The sequence below is a fragment of the Martes martes genome, assembly GCF_963455335.1.
Source record: "Martes martes genome assembly, chromosome: 4".
Lineage (NCBI taxonomy): Eukaryota > Metazoa > Chordata > Mammalia > Carnivora > Mustelidae > Martes > Martes martes.
In genome coordinates, this window is record NC_137891.1 from 175,103,262 (window position 1) to 175,121,932 (window position 18,671).

Below are 18,671 nucleotides of genomic sequence, written 5' to 3' on the forward strand. Positions count from 1 at the left end.
ACTAGTGCTACTAGCAAGAGCATTACTACTGGTATTATTAGCAGTACATTATTACTACAACTATTAGCAGCAGCATTACTACCACTAGCAGCAGCATTACTACTAGCACTACTAGCAATAGTAGCATTACTGAGTACTATAAGCAGCAGTATTACTATGACAGCAGCAGTATTACTACTAGCACTACTAGCAGCAGCAGTATTGCTACCAGTACTATTAGCAGCAGCAGTATTGCTACTAGTACTAGTAACATTACTATGGCTAGCAGTAGTGGTGGGAGCAGTGTTACTACTATCACCACTCCAGCAGCAGTAGTAACAGTAATGACCATTTGTTGGGTGTTAACCAAGAGAAGATAAACGATGCTGCAAGCCCTTGATACATGACCTCACCTCCCAATAGCTCTGGGAGGCAGGCATCTCCCTCATTGTGCTGGAGGAGAAACCAAAGCTTATGTACCTTCTCTAAGGTCTCAGGGAAAGGGGCAGAGCCAGGATCTAGACTCTGGTCTGATCCAAAGTCTGGCCTTGTTTTGCTGCCCCAGGCTGTCTGGGAGATGCAGCTGGAGGTTGCTGGAGCTTCTGAGAGCTGTGGCCGTGGGGAGCACAGGAGGAAGGAAGGTGATGGCAGATGGTGGGGCAGGGCAGGTCGGAGAACCTGCAGAGCTGGGAGGCCTTGGTGACTTGCAGGCAGCTTCCTCCATGGCCCTGGGTTGCTGCGGGTGAGAAATACTGTCCCATCCCTCATGAAAGAAACATCAGTGTTAATCGGATCAGGCCCCACACTCTGGGCTGGGTGCCTCATCCATTTTTAATTTATTTCTTCCTTAAAACTCAACCCAAGGGGAGGAGGAGGGGAAGGAGCTGAGAGAAGACTGTGGGGAGATATGAGGGAGAAGGTAGGAACTCTACACCTTCTGGATTGGTCAGGTTAACAGCACACGGAATCACATGCCTGGATATCTTTTCAGTCCAATTACTTGCCAGCCACATGACCATGAACAAGTCGCCTCCCCTCTCTAGGCCTCAGTTTCCTTATCTGTAACATGGGGCTAATGATATATATGCCCCTGCATTGTGGCAGGCGTGTGATAGGTGTTCAATAAATAGTAACCATTGTGGCTAAGAGCTGGTCTGCTGTCATGAAGAACCTAGAAAAGCGGAATGTTTTGCCTTTCTCACTTTTGGGAAGCTCCTCTCTTCCTGAAGTCTCCTGTGTCTGGTTCCAGGAAGAGCTAGCCTGAGTCTCCTTCCCAGACAGTCCCTCCAGGATCTGAAGACAGTGACTGGTGACACTCTTCTTGCTCTGACTCCCAGATCACCTCCACCATGGTATACTCTCATGGACACACTCAAGGTCTTGTTTGTTTGTTTGTTTTCCTTCAGCTCAGTCCAGCAAATATCACTGAACCAGGACCTGGGCTGCATCAGCCATACCCAGCCTTCGAGAAGGTCCACGAGTAGCGTTCAGGCAAGAAAAGAGGCAAGGCTCTAGACGCGGCAGGCCAGCATGGTGCATGGCAGGAAAATCACCTCCCTTGACCGTGACTCTGTGCTTCCAAAAATTCAGCTTCGGGTCCTCCCAAAGTTCAGAGGTGGCCCCAGATCAGGCCTTGGAGGCAGATGCCCGCTGTGAAGTTCCAGCACCAAGGACAGCGCCACACCATGGGAGGGGGCAATACTTTCCTCCTGGATTTGAGGCTCAAGGAAGTCTGTGCAACAGGACTACTTGTCCTTGAAGAGTTGGTTGTACACTGACAGTGTCATCGGGTCACAGGGTGGAAGTGTTGAACGATTGTTGGATGAAAAATTGGTTGTCTTCGTTTCAGACAGGACAAGGGATGAAATAATGAAGCAAAAGCTCGGAACATTAGGGGACCTTGGGGGAAAGAAATTTGGACCTGAAGTTGCAGGCAAGAGTCTTGTCTGAACCTCAGTTTCTCCAGCTGTGAAAGGATGGGAAGAAGAATGAACACACACACACACACACACACACACACCCATACACATAATCCTTCTGAGGCTGAGCCTTTTTATTTAAAATTTTATTTATTTATTTGACAGAGAAAGAGAGCAAGCAAGCACACACACAAACAGCAGGCAAAGTGAGAGGGAGAAGCAGGTTCCCTGCTCCACGGAAGAGGGAGCCCGAAGTGAGGCTTGATCCCGGAACCCTGGGATCATGACCTGAACCAAAGGCAGATGCTTAACCCACTGAGCCACCCAGGCACCCCAAGTCTTGACCTTTCTTAAGGATAGAGCCAGAAGTGTCTGCCTGGCCTGGGAGGGATGCTGGGAGGCTCTCAGGGTTCAGAAGGACTCTGGGGCTTTGCTCTGCACCTGCACCTGGATATTGAAAGTTCCAAATTCAGAATGTCGCCTTGAGGATCCTTACACTGAGGCAAAATGACTCCTATTTTGAGCATCTTGACAGACATTCAGTTCTGTCACTGGGAGAGAGACAGGGGGAGGGAGGAAATCAGAGGTGACCATCTGGGCTTGGCACACACACACATACACACATGCTCCTACCTGCCGCTACACACAGGCGCACCATTCATATACTCAGTCACACACTGGCTCATGTTGCAGTTATGGAAATGCTTATGCACTTAGCCCACACATGTACAATCATATATGCAATAATATACCTACACCAATCACACATTTTTGTGTTTTATGTATGTTAGTCACTGAACTCTACATACAAAAACACATCCAGTAATGTCAGCCACCCTCACCTTCACGGCATAAGCTTACCCATCACACAGACACATGCGCATAAAGATCATACACCAACAGTCATGCACACACTTGGAGATAATGTCACATGTGCCCTTTTGTATAGTCTCAAGCCACCAAATGCACAAAAATGTCCACACAACCACTTGTGGTCATCCACTTACATTGAAGCCCAAATCTGCAATAATGGACCCTACCCTACTACTCCATTACTCATCCCTTCTGGCAAGTGAGTCTTAGATGCTTTCCCCTAGGAGCAACTGTCCAGAAGACAGACAGGTGTGAACTGCTGGGTGACTCCCGAATTTCGGAGAGAGCCGACATCCTTAACCACTGCCTTCAGAACACCCTACCATTAGTCCTCCCCAGGGAGTCAGACTGACTTGCATTCAAATCCTGATCCACCACTCACAAGCTGTGCAACATGGAGCATGTACATAACTTCTCAGTGTCTCTGTTTCCTTACTAATGAAAAGGAGATAGTAACAGTAACACTCTCATAAGGTTGCTGTGAGGACTGGAAATTGTAATGCATGGAGAGCACTTGTCACTGTGTCTGGTACACGACAAAAGTGCAGCAAATAGTGATTCGTTATTATTAATAACTGTTAGCCACCCACATGGGCTCCCATTACATGCCTCAGAGACAGAATTTCTTCACAATCTCTTTTACAGGAGCATATGTTTGTGTTGGGGGGTGTGGTAATTACATTCAGCATCCAAAAAGAATGTCAGCATAGGGAAGGAGGGGGCTGCACTAGGACTCCTCTCCCTTCACTGCCCTGTTCTCAGCCCTTGGGTCACCTTGGCCATGCCTCCTCTTGATCTTTTCTCCTGATGGTTCCAGATGCCTTCCCCCATGTCTCTACATTTACCCAAGGTCCCCATGCCCCCATCTCCTTCCCTTGGGTTCCTACCACATCAAAGCAGAAAGACGGCTTTCTGGTTTATTTTAGTTTATTTTACATTTGATACTGGACCCCTCACTTTTGGTATTCAGAGAGAAGCTCTTGCGCTAATCTCTCCACTCTAAATGCTCGTCACATTTCTCTTAAAGCCATAGGAGCTCCCCCTGTTCCCATCTTTTATTCATCACCTTCCACTAGCCCCAACACAGGAGACATGGAAATGCAAACTCTCCAAGGACTGCGAATTTCATACCAGCAGCTGACCCTTCCCTAGCAGCCTAGGGCTGGGGAGATGGAGATGTTCCTAACGAGGCACCTGGGCAATGGGGATGGAATGTGAGAGGTGGTGGCCCATGGACCCAGGTCATCACCCCCTGGGTGAAGTGAGAGATAGAGGAACCACACTGAGGGGACTGTCCTGGGTTCTGGGGCTCTCCACCCCTTCCCACTTCTAAAACCTCACCCACAGTCACCAACAGTCTTGCCCTTACACCATCCCAGAGACACCTGGCAACCTTCCTCCTGCTATGGTGACCAATACCAGGCTCTGTCCCTCTGTCTTGCCTTCATATAATCCTCTAAACCTCAGGACAAGCCTGTGCAGTGCGTGTAAGTACTGACCTCATGTTATAGGTGGTGAGTGATGAAATGAGGCTCAAAGAAGCAACTGACATGCTATGCTCAAAGTCACATGGAAGAGGAGGAGGAAGAAATGGACCCCACAACGGGGCAGATACCCAGGACCCCAGGAAGGATTATTTGCCTGTTCCTTTATTAGTCACTGAATCTTTACCACAAACCAGACCTGGGCTGGGCATTGAGGTTCTTGTGCTACATAGGGACAGTTTTGACTTTAATCAGTCCACAGTGAAGGTGGGAGATCTATCACAGTGCAATATAAGCGCTTTAATGAGGAAGCCTGGTCTGTGGGATCTCAAAGAAGGGAGAAACCCAAACCTAAATGAGGGAGAGGCCCCAGAGAAAGAGAGCTGAAGCATGAGTAGGAATTACACAGGGTGGGAAGGGAGAGGAGGAACATTCCTTCAGTGGAAAAGGCACATGACTCAGTCACAGGAGAGGGTCAAGAGTATTTATGGGTCTGCAGGTACTTCTTCCAGGCTGGAAGTTCCTCTGTGGGTTTGCTGAGGAGTAAGAGCAGGGGACGAGGTAAGAGACATGGGTGGCACCAGGTTAGAAAGTTTCACTTGGTATCTTGGACTACCTCTTTCCATGCTTCCTCCAACCCCCAACCATATTATCCATTCTCCTCTCCCAAGGAGCCCCCTCATAGGGGTGGGAAGGTTTGGCTGGTTTTGCCCACACCAGGGGCTCAGATAATTGTTCTTCCAGGGGTTTTTGCGTTTTCTCAGGGAAGTCCAAAGACAGGAAGTCTTGCTTCAAAGAGATGAGATCCTAATGGTGAAAATCTAGGCATTGTGTTTGATTGAAAGCTAAGGCATCCATCTGCCTGAGGATTTCCTGTTGCTCCTCAAATCACTCCTCTGGGAATTTGTTTCCTTTCTGCACATGGTGCATAGAGGGGCATTCAAGAGCCAGGTGGTAGAAGAGTGTGGTGGAAGAGCTGCATTGTGGGGTGGGGTAGGGTGGGGACTTTCTTTAAATACTAACTATAGGAAATTAGGTGGAGAATTTCATACTCAGACTATGCCTCTAATGCTCTGTGAAATTGGGTGAGCCCTTTTTCCTCTCTGAGTAAGGTCGGATTTATTTATTTAAGAAAAACGAAGCATGTGGAGGACAACCAATCTGATTTCCCTTAAAGTCGTCTAATTCTATAATAAAAGCAAAGGAGGTACTCCTGGGTGGCTCAGTCATTTGGGCATCTGACTCTTGATTTGGCAGGTCACGATCTCAGGGTTGTGGGAATGAGCCTGATGTTGGGCTCCATGTGAGCACAGAGTCCACTTGGGATTCTCTCTCTCCCTCTTCCTGTGCCCTTCACACCTATCTCTCTCTCTCTCTCTCTAATAAATAAACTAACTAACTAATTAATTAATTAAAAGTCTTTTTAAAAAAAAAGAGCAAAGGGACTTATTCCAGCATTCTATGATCTTGTGATTTGGCTTCTCTGTTTTTTCTAGTCCATGAGCATCTTGAGGGCAAGAATTATCTTTATTTACTCTAGAATTCATATCCCTAGCCAAGCACAGGGCCTGTCACAGAACAGGTGCTCAGAAGATATACATTCATTCGTTCCACAAATATCTGTTGCACACGAGTGAGGGCCGTCACTGCACTGTGTGCTGCGGGTAGAGCATTGAGTAAATTAGATGCAGTACCTGCTTTTTCAGACCATACTGAATTATAGGAGCAGAAAATAAACCAATAAATGATAGATAAATCCATCTATCTGGTTGTATATGCTACAAATACAATAATATTGGGTAACGTGGTAGAGAGTGACTCAGATGGGAGGTGGTCACATTTGGGCTGAACCTTTTGCAGACATGAAAGAGCATCCCAGGCAGAGGGAAGAACTACTGCCAAGGCCTGGCACTTTCAAGAAATAAAAGGACAGGCATGAGTGAGGGAGAGGATGGTTGGAGGCAGGTCAGAGAGGCCAGCAGGAGCTGATCATGTGGGATGTTGTAGGCCAGGTGAGGATTTTAGATGTTACTACAAACTTGATAGGACACTGTTGGAGGGTTATAATTAGGAAAGTAGCATGCTCTGTTTTTTTTTTTTTTTAAGTTTTTTTTTTTTTTTTTAATTTGACAGAGAAAGATCACAAGTAGGCAGAGAGGCAGGCAGAGAGAGAGGAGGAAGCAGGCTCCCCGCTGAGCAGAGAGCCCAATGCGGGACTTGATCCCAGGACCCTGAGATCATGACCTGAGCTGAAGGCAGAGGCTTTAACCCACTGAGCCACCCAGGCGCCCATGCTCTGGTTTTAAAAAGATCCCTTCAGCCGCTTGCAGAGAATGCATTGGTGGGGGGAGTGAGAGAGGAAGCAGGGAGACCAGTGAGGAGGCTCCTGCAGATGGGGGTAGGGCAGGTGGAGATAAATGGTTACATTTGGGACATAGTTTGAAGAGTGTGCTGACAAGACCAGCTAATTTGTTGCAACACACCCACCAGCTCCCCGCCATTGGGATTCAGCACCACGGACAGCGCAAGCCTCACCCACAGAAAGGTTGACCCTGGTTCAAAGGAGACACTGAGCTTCCTGAGGGCAGCTCTTGGAACTCTTTCCTCTCTTGTGGTTTTTGTTTGTTTGTTTGTTTGTTTCTGTTTTTTGTTGTTTTTTGTTTTTTTTAAGATTCCATCCATTTATTTGCCAGACAGAGATCACAAGTAGGCAGAGAGGCAGGCAGAGAGAGAGAGAGAGACAGGCTCCCCGCTGAGCAGAGAGCCCGACTTGGGGCCCGACTTCAGGACCCTGAGACCATGACCTGAGCCAAAGGCAGAGGCCTCAATCCACTGAGCCACCCAGGCGCCCCCTTCCCTGTGGCTTTTACATAGCTTTATTTTTAATTATAAAACATTTCAATACACAGAAAACTCATAAAGTAACAGGCGCAGATGTGCCCCCCAAGATTAAATATGTGTTAAAATTTTCCCGTATTCGCCTCACAACCCTCTCTTTTTAAAAAGGAAAACAAATAAAAGAGTCAACCCAGCTCAATACCCCTTGCCTTTCTTCCTCAGAACTCACTGAGCTGAAGCTGGTGTTTTTCTGTCTCAGGCATGTTTTTTTTATTGTCATTATCGAGTTACGCATCCAAAACCTGTAATTCTATTGTGACATATATTTTTAAGGTTTACATAAATGGTATAATACTGTACATATTCTTTTGTCATTTATTTTTTCACTCCACATTATGTCATGAAGACTTACCCTTATCGCTACGTGTTGATCTAGTGTGTTCATTTTAGATGTGATAGATGATTTCTTTGTACTTACAAAGCAGCTTATTTTCCTGTTCCCCTGCTGAGAGCAGTTAGGCTGCTCCTCATTTTTCTATTACATACTAAGGTGCAGTGAATATCCTTAGACATGTATCCTTTTGTGTGTGAGCATGAGTTTCCCTGGGATAGGTAGAAAACACTGTGGGTGACCTGCCCAGATTCCTTTGACCTCCAGATGCACTCATCCTACAGCTGCCATAAGGGTTGGCTGTTAAGAGCCCATAGTTGTTCCCTTCCTGGGAACCTCCTCACCCAAGAAGATACACTATACACCATCACCCACCCACCCCCAATGGGGCAGGCTGCCTGTGGGCAATCAATAACTGACAAGGGTACAATTCTGGCCCCCTCGCTTCAAGGCAGATCAACTCTGTGATGCTATTAATACTCCAGAGCTCCCCGTGTCATCAGATTGAAGCTAATCTCCAACAAGAACATATCGTTGCCTAGCATTCCCTCCCACCCTATCTGCCTTCCCCTCTCTCTTTCAGCTGGGAGCTCTTCCTCAAGAAATCACCTGCATGAGAATCTCAGCCACTACTAAGGGAACTTAATCTAAGACAAACGCACACTAAGGTGGGGCTGCTTGGTCTTAGATTTGCTCATCTTAAAATTTACTAAGTGTTTCCAAATTGCTCTCCAAGGTAGTTGCACCAATTTACATTCCCACTCGTGCTTTATAAACATTCCTATTCCCCCAACACCTTCATCAATGCTGGCATTACAGACTACGTTTCCCAATCAAATTGGTGTAATACCTATCTCGTTATTGTTTTAATTAGCATTTCCATGTTTACTAGTGATGTTGAGAATCTCTTTTATAACTTTATTGGCCATTCAAATTTCTTCTCCTGTTATTTGTCTGTTTGCCTCCTTTGCCCACTTTCCTATGCTTTGAAATGTTTGGGTAAATGGATTCTTTGAAATTAAAAAAAAATTATTTTGGAAACTAAATCTCTCTTGGTTGGCTATACAGCTTGCAAACACTCCCCCAGCCATGGTTCTAACAAATCTATTTCTTTTTTTTTTGCCATCCACAAGTTTTTAATTTGATTGAAATGAGGTTTATCATTGTTTTCCTTTACCATTTGTGCTTTTTTGTGTCTTGCTTATTTTCCGCTCTAAGGTCATGAAGTTATCTTCCAGTTTTCTTTTTAAAGTTTTATAGTCTGCTTTTTACATTTAAACCTTAATCAACCTGGAATTTATTTTGTGAGTGGTATGAGCTGGGATCCAATTTTATCTTTATCTATGGGGGTATTTAATTGTCCTAACATCACCCATTAACTAGACCACCCTCTGCCCTTTGTCATGTTTCAAACTCTCATATATATTTGGATCCATCCCTAGGCATTATTATTCTGTTCTTTTTATGTTTCTGTATTCCCAGAACCAAATAAAACGATTTTAATTATTAGAGCTGTAGAGTAATTATGGGCATCTGGTAGGGTGAGGTTCCCTTCCTCTTCCTCTTTTTTCTTCTTAAAAATTATCTTGGCTATTCTAGGTTCTTATTCCATAAACATTTCGGGATGACCTTGTTAAGTTACAGAGAAAACCCCACTGCAAATTTTATAATAAATATAATGTATAGATTAAATTGAAGGGGACTAGCTGGCTTTGTGATGGCGAGAGTTCCTAGACAGAAAACCCATCTGTTTCTTCTCTGGTTGTTACTCTCCCTCTTCTCTGCATCCATCCTCACTTAAAGGAAACGAACCTCCAAATCCTTCTCCTTGTTCAGTGCCCAACTGAATGCTTCCTCCTTCAGAAAGTTCTTGGTGACAGTCCTGACCCTCCAGGCTTTTTCTCCTCTAATTTCCTTTAATCTTTCTGTGTGCCCCATTCCTGGACACTTAGCACCAGCCCCTTGGGTGCACTCTATACCTCCACCCAGCTTTGTCCTCTGGAGGGTCTGCCTTCTTTTTTCTATCCCCCCAGTGTCACCCAACACATAGCAGGTGCCCCATAGGCTCTGATGATTCCTTCCCTTGGGGAAGGAAATGTGTAGTAGCAGGTTCTATCTCGTAGGAAATGGCTAGTCCCACGCAGGGAGGTCTGGAGCAGAGTTTAGTTTTAGGAGAAACAGCTTGAAATCAGACACTTCCAGGTTTACACGGTCATTCTGCCAGTTGGGACACTGGCCTCTCTGAGCATGCTTGTGCCCAGCTGTAAGTTGGAGACAATATTACCAATCTCCTTGGGCTGCTGGGATTATTAGTGAGACAATGGAGGAAACACAGTAAAATGTTTTCTCCCTGGTCTAGATCTCCAATCTGGGGGACGTGCAGGAATGAAGATTCTTGGGGGGTGGCTGGACATCATTCGCTTGCTCATCAATAGGATCCCCAGGGGCATCTTCCCCAAATGGACATAGTCAGGCTCTGCTCTGCCTCTGACTGCCACTGCCCTGGCTCCTGCTGCTGTCCCCTCTCCCCTAGAACAGAGATGGGTCCTCAGCCCCTGATGGCCACAACTGCAGGTGCTTGCATCCCTTCCCTGCCCACGGCACCCAGGTCTCTAAATGGATCTATTGGTCCATTGTTGTTCCAATAAATGTTCTTTCTTCGTGTGTTCCTCCCCTGGAGGATGTCTTTCTTCCACAAGAGCACTTGAGGCAAGGGCAGTGCCCACTTGCAAGCAATCGTCCTCCCACATTAAGCACCATCTGCATATCTTGAAAGACAAAATGTGGGACCCGAGCAGGTGCTTCCTAGCACAGCATGGGCTTTGGAGTTGGAAAAACCAGGTTTCTGGTTCAGCACCCCGCAAACATGACTTTGACCTCTGTGAGACTCAGCCTCCCCATATATAAAATGGGTGCATGAATCCCACATCCCGAGATAGATGAGAAAACCAGAGCAGAAAAAAATGTATGGGATACATACAGTAGGTGCATAGCAGAAGGCTGTTCTTTCTTACCAGGTGATGTTGAGGTTGAAAGGATGGGGGAAAAAATGGGGGACAGAGGCAAAGATGAGGCAGAATTTATTCTCATTGTGGGCAAGTTCAAGACTCAGGATGAAGACCACAGAGAAGCAGATCCCTGGGGCCCCAAGGGCACCTCACACCCGGGGCAGGGGCCACACTTTGGCAAGTGCCGGGCCCACCGTGTCCACCCTGACTGTGAGAATCAGAGCCCAGGAACTGGGTGAGAGTGGGGTGGGGGTGGGAGGAAGACAGGGTCCTCCCCGGATCGTGTCCTGACCATGTTTCCGACTTCCATAGGAAGGAAGAACAGCTCAGCTATATAGTAATATAATATATAGAGGTGTAGAGAGCTGGCCGCGGCACCTAGGCGGGGCTGAGACTCCCCAAATTATTGCAGGAGGAAGGGGGGCTCAGTGCTGGCGTCTCTGCGGGACAGCTGTGCTGGCTCAGGGGAGGGATGGGCGGGGGGGTGGGGGAGAGCTGGGCTTGCCCCTCCCTCTGGGGCCGGCAGGGGGCACAAGGGATCCTGCCCAGTGGTTCCCTGGGGCCCTGCCTACCAAGCTTCCCCTGGGATGGTGCTTTCTCACCCTGGGTGCTTTTTATGTGCTTTGAAGACCATTTTTGCATTGTCAGGAGTGAGGAAAAAAAATATTCTGGCATGGTAGAAAAAAGATATTTACATACCCTGGTGGGCCGTAAAGGGGAGGGTCAGTCTCGGGGTGGGGGAGCTTCCAAAGCCCCCTCTCACCCACAGTTGTCAGTGTGGGATGGTGTGGGGGGAAAGAGCCCTGGGCTGGGGGGCAGGCGGCCTCAGCTCTGAAACTTGGTTGCTGTGTGACCTTGGACAGGGCACACGCCATCTCTGGGCCTTGGTCTCCCCAGGTGGTACAAGAGGTGGGGTGGACGTGGGGCTGAAAACCTGTGATCTTATGGTCCCTGATCTTAGGATTGAGGAGGGAGGGGTGCAGGCCAGGGCTGGGCAGTGAGAGGTTGGCAGAGGGTTTCCAAGGGAGGAGCCCTGGGCCATGGAGGGGCATGGGAACCCAGAGGGAAGTTCAAGGGCCTGGCCCCTGACCAGGCAGCCAAGTCCAGCTGAGGGCATCTCGTGTACTCTACAGCGATGTCTACACAGTAGGCGGCCAGAGGGGCTGGCCGGGAACCCTGTTTTCCTGTGGAAGCAGCGGTGGGAGCCTGGTGGAGGCCGCAGGTGGCCCCCCACCTGCTGGAGGGAGGGCGCAGACCTGAGATAGAGCCGGGGGAGGGCTCACCCTGGCGGAGACGAGGGCGGGCCTGGTGCTGGTGTGGTTCCGAAGTGGCCCCTGATTCCAGCCTCCAGGTGTCAGGGGAGGTGGGCATGAGCCTCTCCCTAGTCCCTGCGGGCGCTGGGGCCCAGGCCCATCCGCAGTGGGCAGCGTCACACCAAGTTCTGTGCGCACAGGCCTGTGACACGCGTCCTCATTCATGACACGCCAGCCACGGTCACACACATAGGCCCCCCGCCCTAATGGAAAAGCATGCACACCGTAAGCACACGTCTGTGCTCGGACCTGATGGCTGGACACACACACGTGATCACAAATGTTCACCAAGGCTCCCACAACCTCATGAAAACACATCCCTACAGCATAGCAGCACACACGCACACGCACGCACGCACACGCGGAGGCAGGTGAGTGATGTCTCTGTCGGGCTCCGTGTCACTGAGGCCCCAGCCTCGGGGGAAGAGCAGCCCCTCTGCCCTGGGAACAGATGTCCCAGCCATGCTAGGCGCCGAACGCTCCTCCCCAGGCAGCCTGAGCCCCAGTAAGCCCAGGTCCTGCGGGGGAGCTCTTGGCCTCCCTGGCACCTGAAAGGAGGGACAGAGGCTTGGGGGCCTGCCTGACCCCCGGCCAACCCTGCAAGTCCTCTGATGGCCAACACGACCCGGGTCTGCTTTCGTTGCTGCCCAGGCCCCACTGGCCTTGGGTCAGAGGTGCCGGCGGGGCCCCTGGGTGCTCGTCAGCTGGGCCCTCATGGTCTGGATGCTGCCCAGGATCTTCTTCTGGTGGCCCATGAGGGTGATGCCCAGGGCACGCACATCCCTGTGAAGGAGGGGTGGGGCTGCTCTGGTCGGCCTGGGAGGCCGGGAACCATGGAGCCAGGGGCAGACCCATCGCCTGGAGCTTGCACCCCCTGCCCACACCCCGCCTCGGTGGCCCTGCCTCCGGTCCCCACCCACAGGGGCAACGCCAGACCCTTCACTCACTGAGCATCCATACGTAGCACCATGCCCAGCGAGGAGTAGCCGCCAGCGGCGAAGTGGTCCCGGTAGCGGCCCATGCGGATGGAGTCCAGCCAGTCCCCCACGGTGAGGCCACCGCCGCCACCGCTGCCCCCGCGGAGGTCAAAGCAGCTCTGGGCAAAGGCAGGGGGTGGGCACCTGAGGCACAGGGGCCCTTGGTAAGTGGCCTGCCAGGGTCTCTGCCTTCCTTGGGGACCCTGGCACCAGCCACCCTTAGCCTCCACGCAGGCTCACTAGTGGGCAAAGGGTCTGGCAAGGTAGCCCCCCCAGGCCTGAAAGGAGAGGGCGGAGGAAAGCTCAGGCAGGACAGGGGTCCGGGGTCCAGGCAGGACAACTGTCAGGGGCCCAGGTAAGGCAGGGATGAGGGGCCCAGGAAGCTCAGGGCTCAGGGGCCCAGACAGGACACGGGTGGGTAGCCCAGGTAGGACAGCAGTCAGGGGCCCAGGTAAGCCAGGGGTTGGGGGTCCAGACTTGACAGGGGTCAGGGGCCCAGGAAGCTCAGGGGTCAGGGGCCTAGGCAGGTCGGGGCTTTGGGAGTCAGCTCAGTGTGGTCCAGACATCAGGGCTGACCCTAAGTCTGGGCCTTATCTGTGGAAATACCGGGAGGGCAGCTGGGCTTGGGCAGAGCTGGGGTGGGCACCAGGCACCTGTTGACAGTGGCAGTGGCCCTGAGACTCTCAGGGCTCCGGATGAGGGCATCAAGGACACTGACAATCTGGGAGAAGCGAGGCCGCTGCGCCCTGTCCTTGTGCCAGCAGTCTAGCATGAGCTGGTGCAGGGCGCGGGGGCAGCCCATGGGCGCGGGCAGGCGGTACCCCTCCTCCACGGAGCTGATGACCTGGGGTGGGGGGCAAGCACAGTGCTGGGCTGGAGGCCGCCCCCCTCCCTTCCACCCAACGCCCCCCATGGCCTCTGCCCAGCCAGGTCCCGGACTCACATCACGGTTTGTCATGTTCCAGTAGGGCCTCTCCCCGTAGGCCAGCACCTCCCACATGACCACACCAAAACTCCACACGTCGCTGGCCGAGGAGAAGGTCCGGAAAGCGATGGCCTCAGGGGCTGTCCAGCGGATCGGGATCTTGCCTCCCTGCAAGACATGCGCAAGTGCCCAGGCCTTCTCCCCGGCCCGGGGCAGGGAGCCGAGCGCCAGGGCAGGGCCAGGAACGCGGCAGCGCAGGAGCGGAGGCCCAGCCTCCCCCTGCCTGGAGCCCCCGTTCCGTTCAGGGGACCTGCACTCCCAGCTGATTTGAAGACTGAGTGGAGGACTCTCATGGTGTGGCTGGAACACAGCAGGTGCTCAGCAAACAACCGTCAACAGGCTGACAAGGGACGGCGCAGCCTGCGGGACTCGGCTTGCTCATTATCTCGCTGCCCTGTCTTCCTTTCTTTCTTGTTTCTTCCTGTTTTAGTCACAAAATCCTTTCTCTAAGTGAAGCCTCGTCGGGATGCTCGGTAGGGGAGACCCCAAGGGAAGGTTCTTACTGAGGCAGGGTTGGGGGGCCCGAGCCCCGGCCCACTCAGCCTCATGCCTCGAAGGTGGCCCCCAAGGCTTCTCTCGAGAGGCCTGCCTCTCTACGGAACAGCTTCTGCCGCCATCAGGGTTTAGCTAATCCTTACAGATGAATATAGAGTGGATTCGCGATTCAGAGAGACACCGACCCTCCCAAAACCTCCCAGGCAGTGAGTGACCCTGGGCCGAGCCCTGGTGTCTCCCCAGGAAAGGTGGGAACGGGAGTTCCCATTTCCCAGAGGGGGAAACTGAGGTGCAGAGAAGAAATAGGACTTGCCCCAGCTGAAGGCAGGCCCGACATTTCCAACTTGACTGTGTGTGTGGGAGCCCTCCCTGGTCTCACCGGAAAGCGGGGGGCCCACGCACCGTGGTGGTGTAGGCCGCACCAGGGTCATCCTCCAGCACCCGGGAGAGCCCGAAGTCGGACACCTTGCACACCAGGTTGCTGTCAACCAGGACGTTGCGGGCAGCCAGGTCTCGGTGGACGTAGCCCAGGTCCGAGAGATAGCACATGCCGGCGCCCACGCCTCTGAGCATGCCCACCAGCTGCGTGATGGTGAACTGCCCGTCATGAGTCTGTAGGGGGACACGGCTGGGCTTCAGCAAGGCTCCGCGCTGCGTGCCAAGTGTCTTCACTGCTTATGAAGCACGTTCCTGTCTCAGCTCCTTCTCATGGTCTCATTTACGCTCATAGCGACCCTGAGAGGGAGGTGGGGCTGTGATGACATCTCACCCATCCTGAGAAGGAGAAATGGAGGCCCAGAGAGGGGAAGCCTGGTGCCGGGAGGCTCAGCAGATAAATGGCAGGGCCGGGGCTGGAGGCTAGCTATCCCCCACACTCGCCATGCTTCCCAGCGGGTGGGGACCCTGGGTCTCCACGGAGGCACCCCTCCCAGCCTGTGTGCAGGGCAGAGGACCCTGTGCGTGGAGGGCCCTTCACATTAAGGGGGGCTGCAAGGCAATTGATCTGCTGACCCTTAAGGCTCCTCCCTGTACTCCACTCCCCTTCCCCAGGTCCACTGGGTCCAAGCTCCCGAGGGTGTCTGGAGGCCTGTCCTTATCTCCCAACACCCAGACTGAACTCCCCTCCCCCCACACCCACGGGGAAGGCAGTGTGGGACACGCACCCGCAGGAAGGCGTCCAGAGAGCCGTTCTCCATGTACTCGGTCACGATCATTGCCAGGCGGCCTGGGGAGGGGTAGAGGCAGGGGGTGGCTCTTGGTGGGGGAGTCGAGTCTGTCGATCAGACACTCCAAGAACACGGTCCCTCCGTGAGCTGCCAAGAGCTGGCCTGGCACTGAGGGCTCCAGGGAGACTAGGGTTCCCACTAGGGTCCTGGACTCTGGGCCCCCTCCCCACCCAAGTCACCCAGGGACCTGAACCGGGGGGATGGGGCCGGGGGGGGCAGGGCAGGGGCAGAGCACCGTGGTCCAGGGGTGGACCCAGACTTCCGTGCTGGGGCAGGGGGTGCCCTGAAGGGTGAGGCTGCCCCCGCCCGGAACCTACCACGGGTGACGACACCTTCCAGGCGGATGATATTGGGGTGGTCAAACTGACCCATGATGGACGCCTCACTCAGAAAGTCCTGCCGCTGCCTCTCTGTGTAGCCGGCTTTGAGGGCCTTGATGGCCACGGGCACATCCCGCTGTCCCGGCACCCGCAGCCGCCCGTAGCAGACCTCACCGGACTCCCCTGTGGACCCCGAGTGGGGGCAGGGAGAGGAGGGCTGTGGCACCCTCCCCTCCGCACCTGGACCCCAGCACCCCCCTCCCACACCCTGCCCCACGAAGTGTGTTCTCTGTTCTCCGGCACTCCCCTCTTTCCCTGCCCTGGGTGCCCCTCCCCCGGGCACCCCTCTGTGCTGTCCCCACCTTCACAACCCCCAAGGCTCACCAGAGCCGATAATTTTCTCGATGTGGATCCTGGAGGCTTCAATCTCTCGGGTGAAACTGCGGCCTGCCCGCCCTGGCTCCTCGTAATTGTGGGGTTCTGCATAGAACTGGGGCTCCGGGATCTTCCCTGGGGGGTGGTGCAGGGGCAGGAAGACAGGTGGAGGTGCTGAAGGGCCAGGAAAGAAATGCCATGAGTGGGGTGCAGAAGGCTTGCTCTCGCAGCATCCCCTGGGCCTTGGGGTAGGTCTGGGATGGGGTGCGGAGGGTGAGGAGCGTCCCCAGGAAGCCCCAGGAAGCTCAGGTTGTGGCAGCAAACAATAGGTGCCCAGTACGTGCTTACCGAGTGAAAACGGGGTCTCTATGGAGGAGCTATGGGATCTCTAGGAGACTTTGGGGTCTCCAGTGGGTTCTGAGCACATCTGCTGTTTTGTGGGGGGGTCACTTCTAGAATCTTTAAGGTCTATCTACATTGCTCTAGGGTAGAAATGTAGCAAAAACATTTTCATCCCAAACGCCAATTTTGATTGGAAGTAGCTCCCTAGAAAACCGCGGTGAGAAGGACTCTGAGGCTGCACTCAGCTGAGAATCGGTACCAGAACTGATACTAACGTCTACCACCTGTGCTGGTGGGGCAGCGCACCATGGAAGTATGGAGGTAGGCTTTCTCCTACGTGCCCCATCTTGTGGGGTCTCTGCAGGGTCCTGGGAAAGCTGTCTGCAGCATGAGTTTTTATCCGAGAGTATATGACACACCCCCTCCCAAACGACACAAAATTGTGTGTGAGTGCAGATGCGTGCATTTCCTGGGGAAGAGAGTTTCTAGCATCCTGGGTGGGGCCCGCCAACCTGATAAGGGTGAGCAGCACTCCGCCTCTGAGGTCTGGGGTCTCTGACATCCTACTGTCTATCTCTGGGGCTCTCCTCTTTTCTGCAGGCTGCCCTGCCCCCCGCCCACCTGTCCCCTCCCCAGACCAGCACTGTCCCTCCCGCCCGGACCCCCTCTCTGCCCCCATGGGCCCCTGCACTCACCCTGCCCATTCTGATACTGCATCTTCTCCTCGTCCGAGTCCTGGAATGCCTTGCTGTAGCCGCAGTGCCTGGGGAGGACAGCCCTAGCCTCAGCCCTGACCCGGTTCGGGGACAGAGCAGAACTCCTCCCTTCTAGCTCCTTCCCTTTCCGGTCAGCTCCTGCCCCTACAGAGGGGAGTCCCCACCCTCAGGCTCTCAACCCAGCTGGACGGTGACACCTTTGACAGTTACGATTTACAAAATCAAGTGCACCTGGTCTGCACAGCAGTCTACACAGCCTAAGCCCCATTTTACATGAAACCACCCTTGGGGGTGGGGACAGGGGCTTCTGGTATCTATGACACTCTGTGACCTCGGCCAGCCCCCTCCCTTCCCTGGGCCCATGTCTCCATGTATAAGACGATGCTTCCAGGCCTCGCTGACTGGGCTCCTAAGCCCACACGGGGCACAGTGTCCTATCGCCAACCCCTTCTAGGATGCCGTGGGAGAGAACGGCAACTTCAGTTTTGACAGACCTCGGTTCCTGTCCCAGTTCTGACATCTACTTGGCGGAAGAGGCCTAACCTCTCTGATCCCCAACTAGTTCACCTGCAACGTGACACCAGAATGTCTCCATCACAGCATTAAGTGAAGCGGAGATGGTCACCTGGAGGGAGGCCCGGTGGGCCTGGCAGGTGGGTGGACGTGGTACGGAGACCGGGAGGGAGAGTCCGGATGACAACGGGCTCTGGGGCTTGAGCGACCCCATGAACAGTGGTGCCGTGTTCTGGGAGTGGGGCGCTGCGTGCCGAGTGGCTAAAACACATCCCAGCGGGGGCGGGAGTGGGCACATGGTCCTCAGGGGAGAGGCCTGTGCTGGTGACAAAATGTCAGCATGACAGCGGGGTTCCTAGCCATGGGCCCTGATCAGGTCACTCGGGGAAGATGGCCCCGGGGTGAAGAGGGAAGAGAGAAGGGTCCGGGACAAGCGTGGGGCCCTCCAGCCTTCTGAGGCTGTTTCTAGAAGAGGGGCTGGCAGAGATGGAGAAGGGCAGGGCAGACAGGTGGACAGGAAACGGCGGGGGTGGGGGTAGGAGGGACATGGGGGCAGGACAGAAGCGTTCCCCGAGGGGGGAAAGAAGAGCACGTATTCGAGAAGCGAAGCCAGCCCCTAGCAGCTTGGTGGAGCCTGGACCAGGCTCGGGGGGAGGGGTTTGGGAGGTGGTGCGGTGGCGGTGGAGGGGGGCGGCCAGGACCACCCACCTCTTTTTGCAGATGAGCAAGAGCAGAAGCACGACCAGACCCGTGATGAGCGTCAGGCAGATCCACACAATGGTCCGGGTGTCATAGCGGGGCCCTGGGGGGTGGGGAACAGCAGGGTGAGGGGGTCTGGCAGCTCCCCGGGGCGGACACACGGGGTAAGCAGCATCCTGGCTGTGAGTCAGCCCTGGGTCGGGGTCACAGCTGCCTCT

The 18,671-nt window shown here is 53.3% G+C and overlaps 1 protein-coding gene across 1 annotated transcript in view; it reads right to left on the reverse strand.

Annotated features, from left to right (window-relative positions):
* Positions 1–12,473: 12,473 nt before the first annotated feature.
* EPHA8 (EPH receptor A8) overlaps positions 12,474–18,671 on the reverse strand; it is a gene marked incomplete at both ends in the record, with an annotated part of 34,729 nt that continues 28,531 nt past the window's right edge. Inside the window, 10 exons of the mRNA XM_080801441.1 lie at positions 12,474–12,588; positions 12,753–12,926; positions 13,436–13,626; positions 13,726–13,875; positions 14,665–14,874; positions 15,426–15,487; positions 15,806–15,991; positions 16,193–16,357; positions 17,221–17,288; positions 18,463–18,556. Of these exons, the coding sequence (XP_080657567.1) occupies positions 12,474–12,588; positions 12,753–12,926; positions 13,436–13,626; positions 13,726–13,875; positions 14,665–14,874; positions 15,426–15,487; positions 15,806–15,991; positions 16,193–16,357; positions 17,221–17,288; positions 18,463–18,556 (1,415 nt within the window). The remainder of the gene's footprint in view (positions 12,589–12,752; positions 12,927–13,435; positions 13,627–13,725; positions 13,876–14,664; positions 14,875–15,425; positions 15,488–15,805; positions 15,992–16,192; positions 16,358–17,220; positions 17,289–18,462; positions 18,557–18,671) is intronic.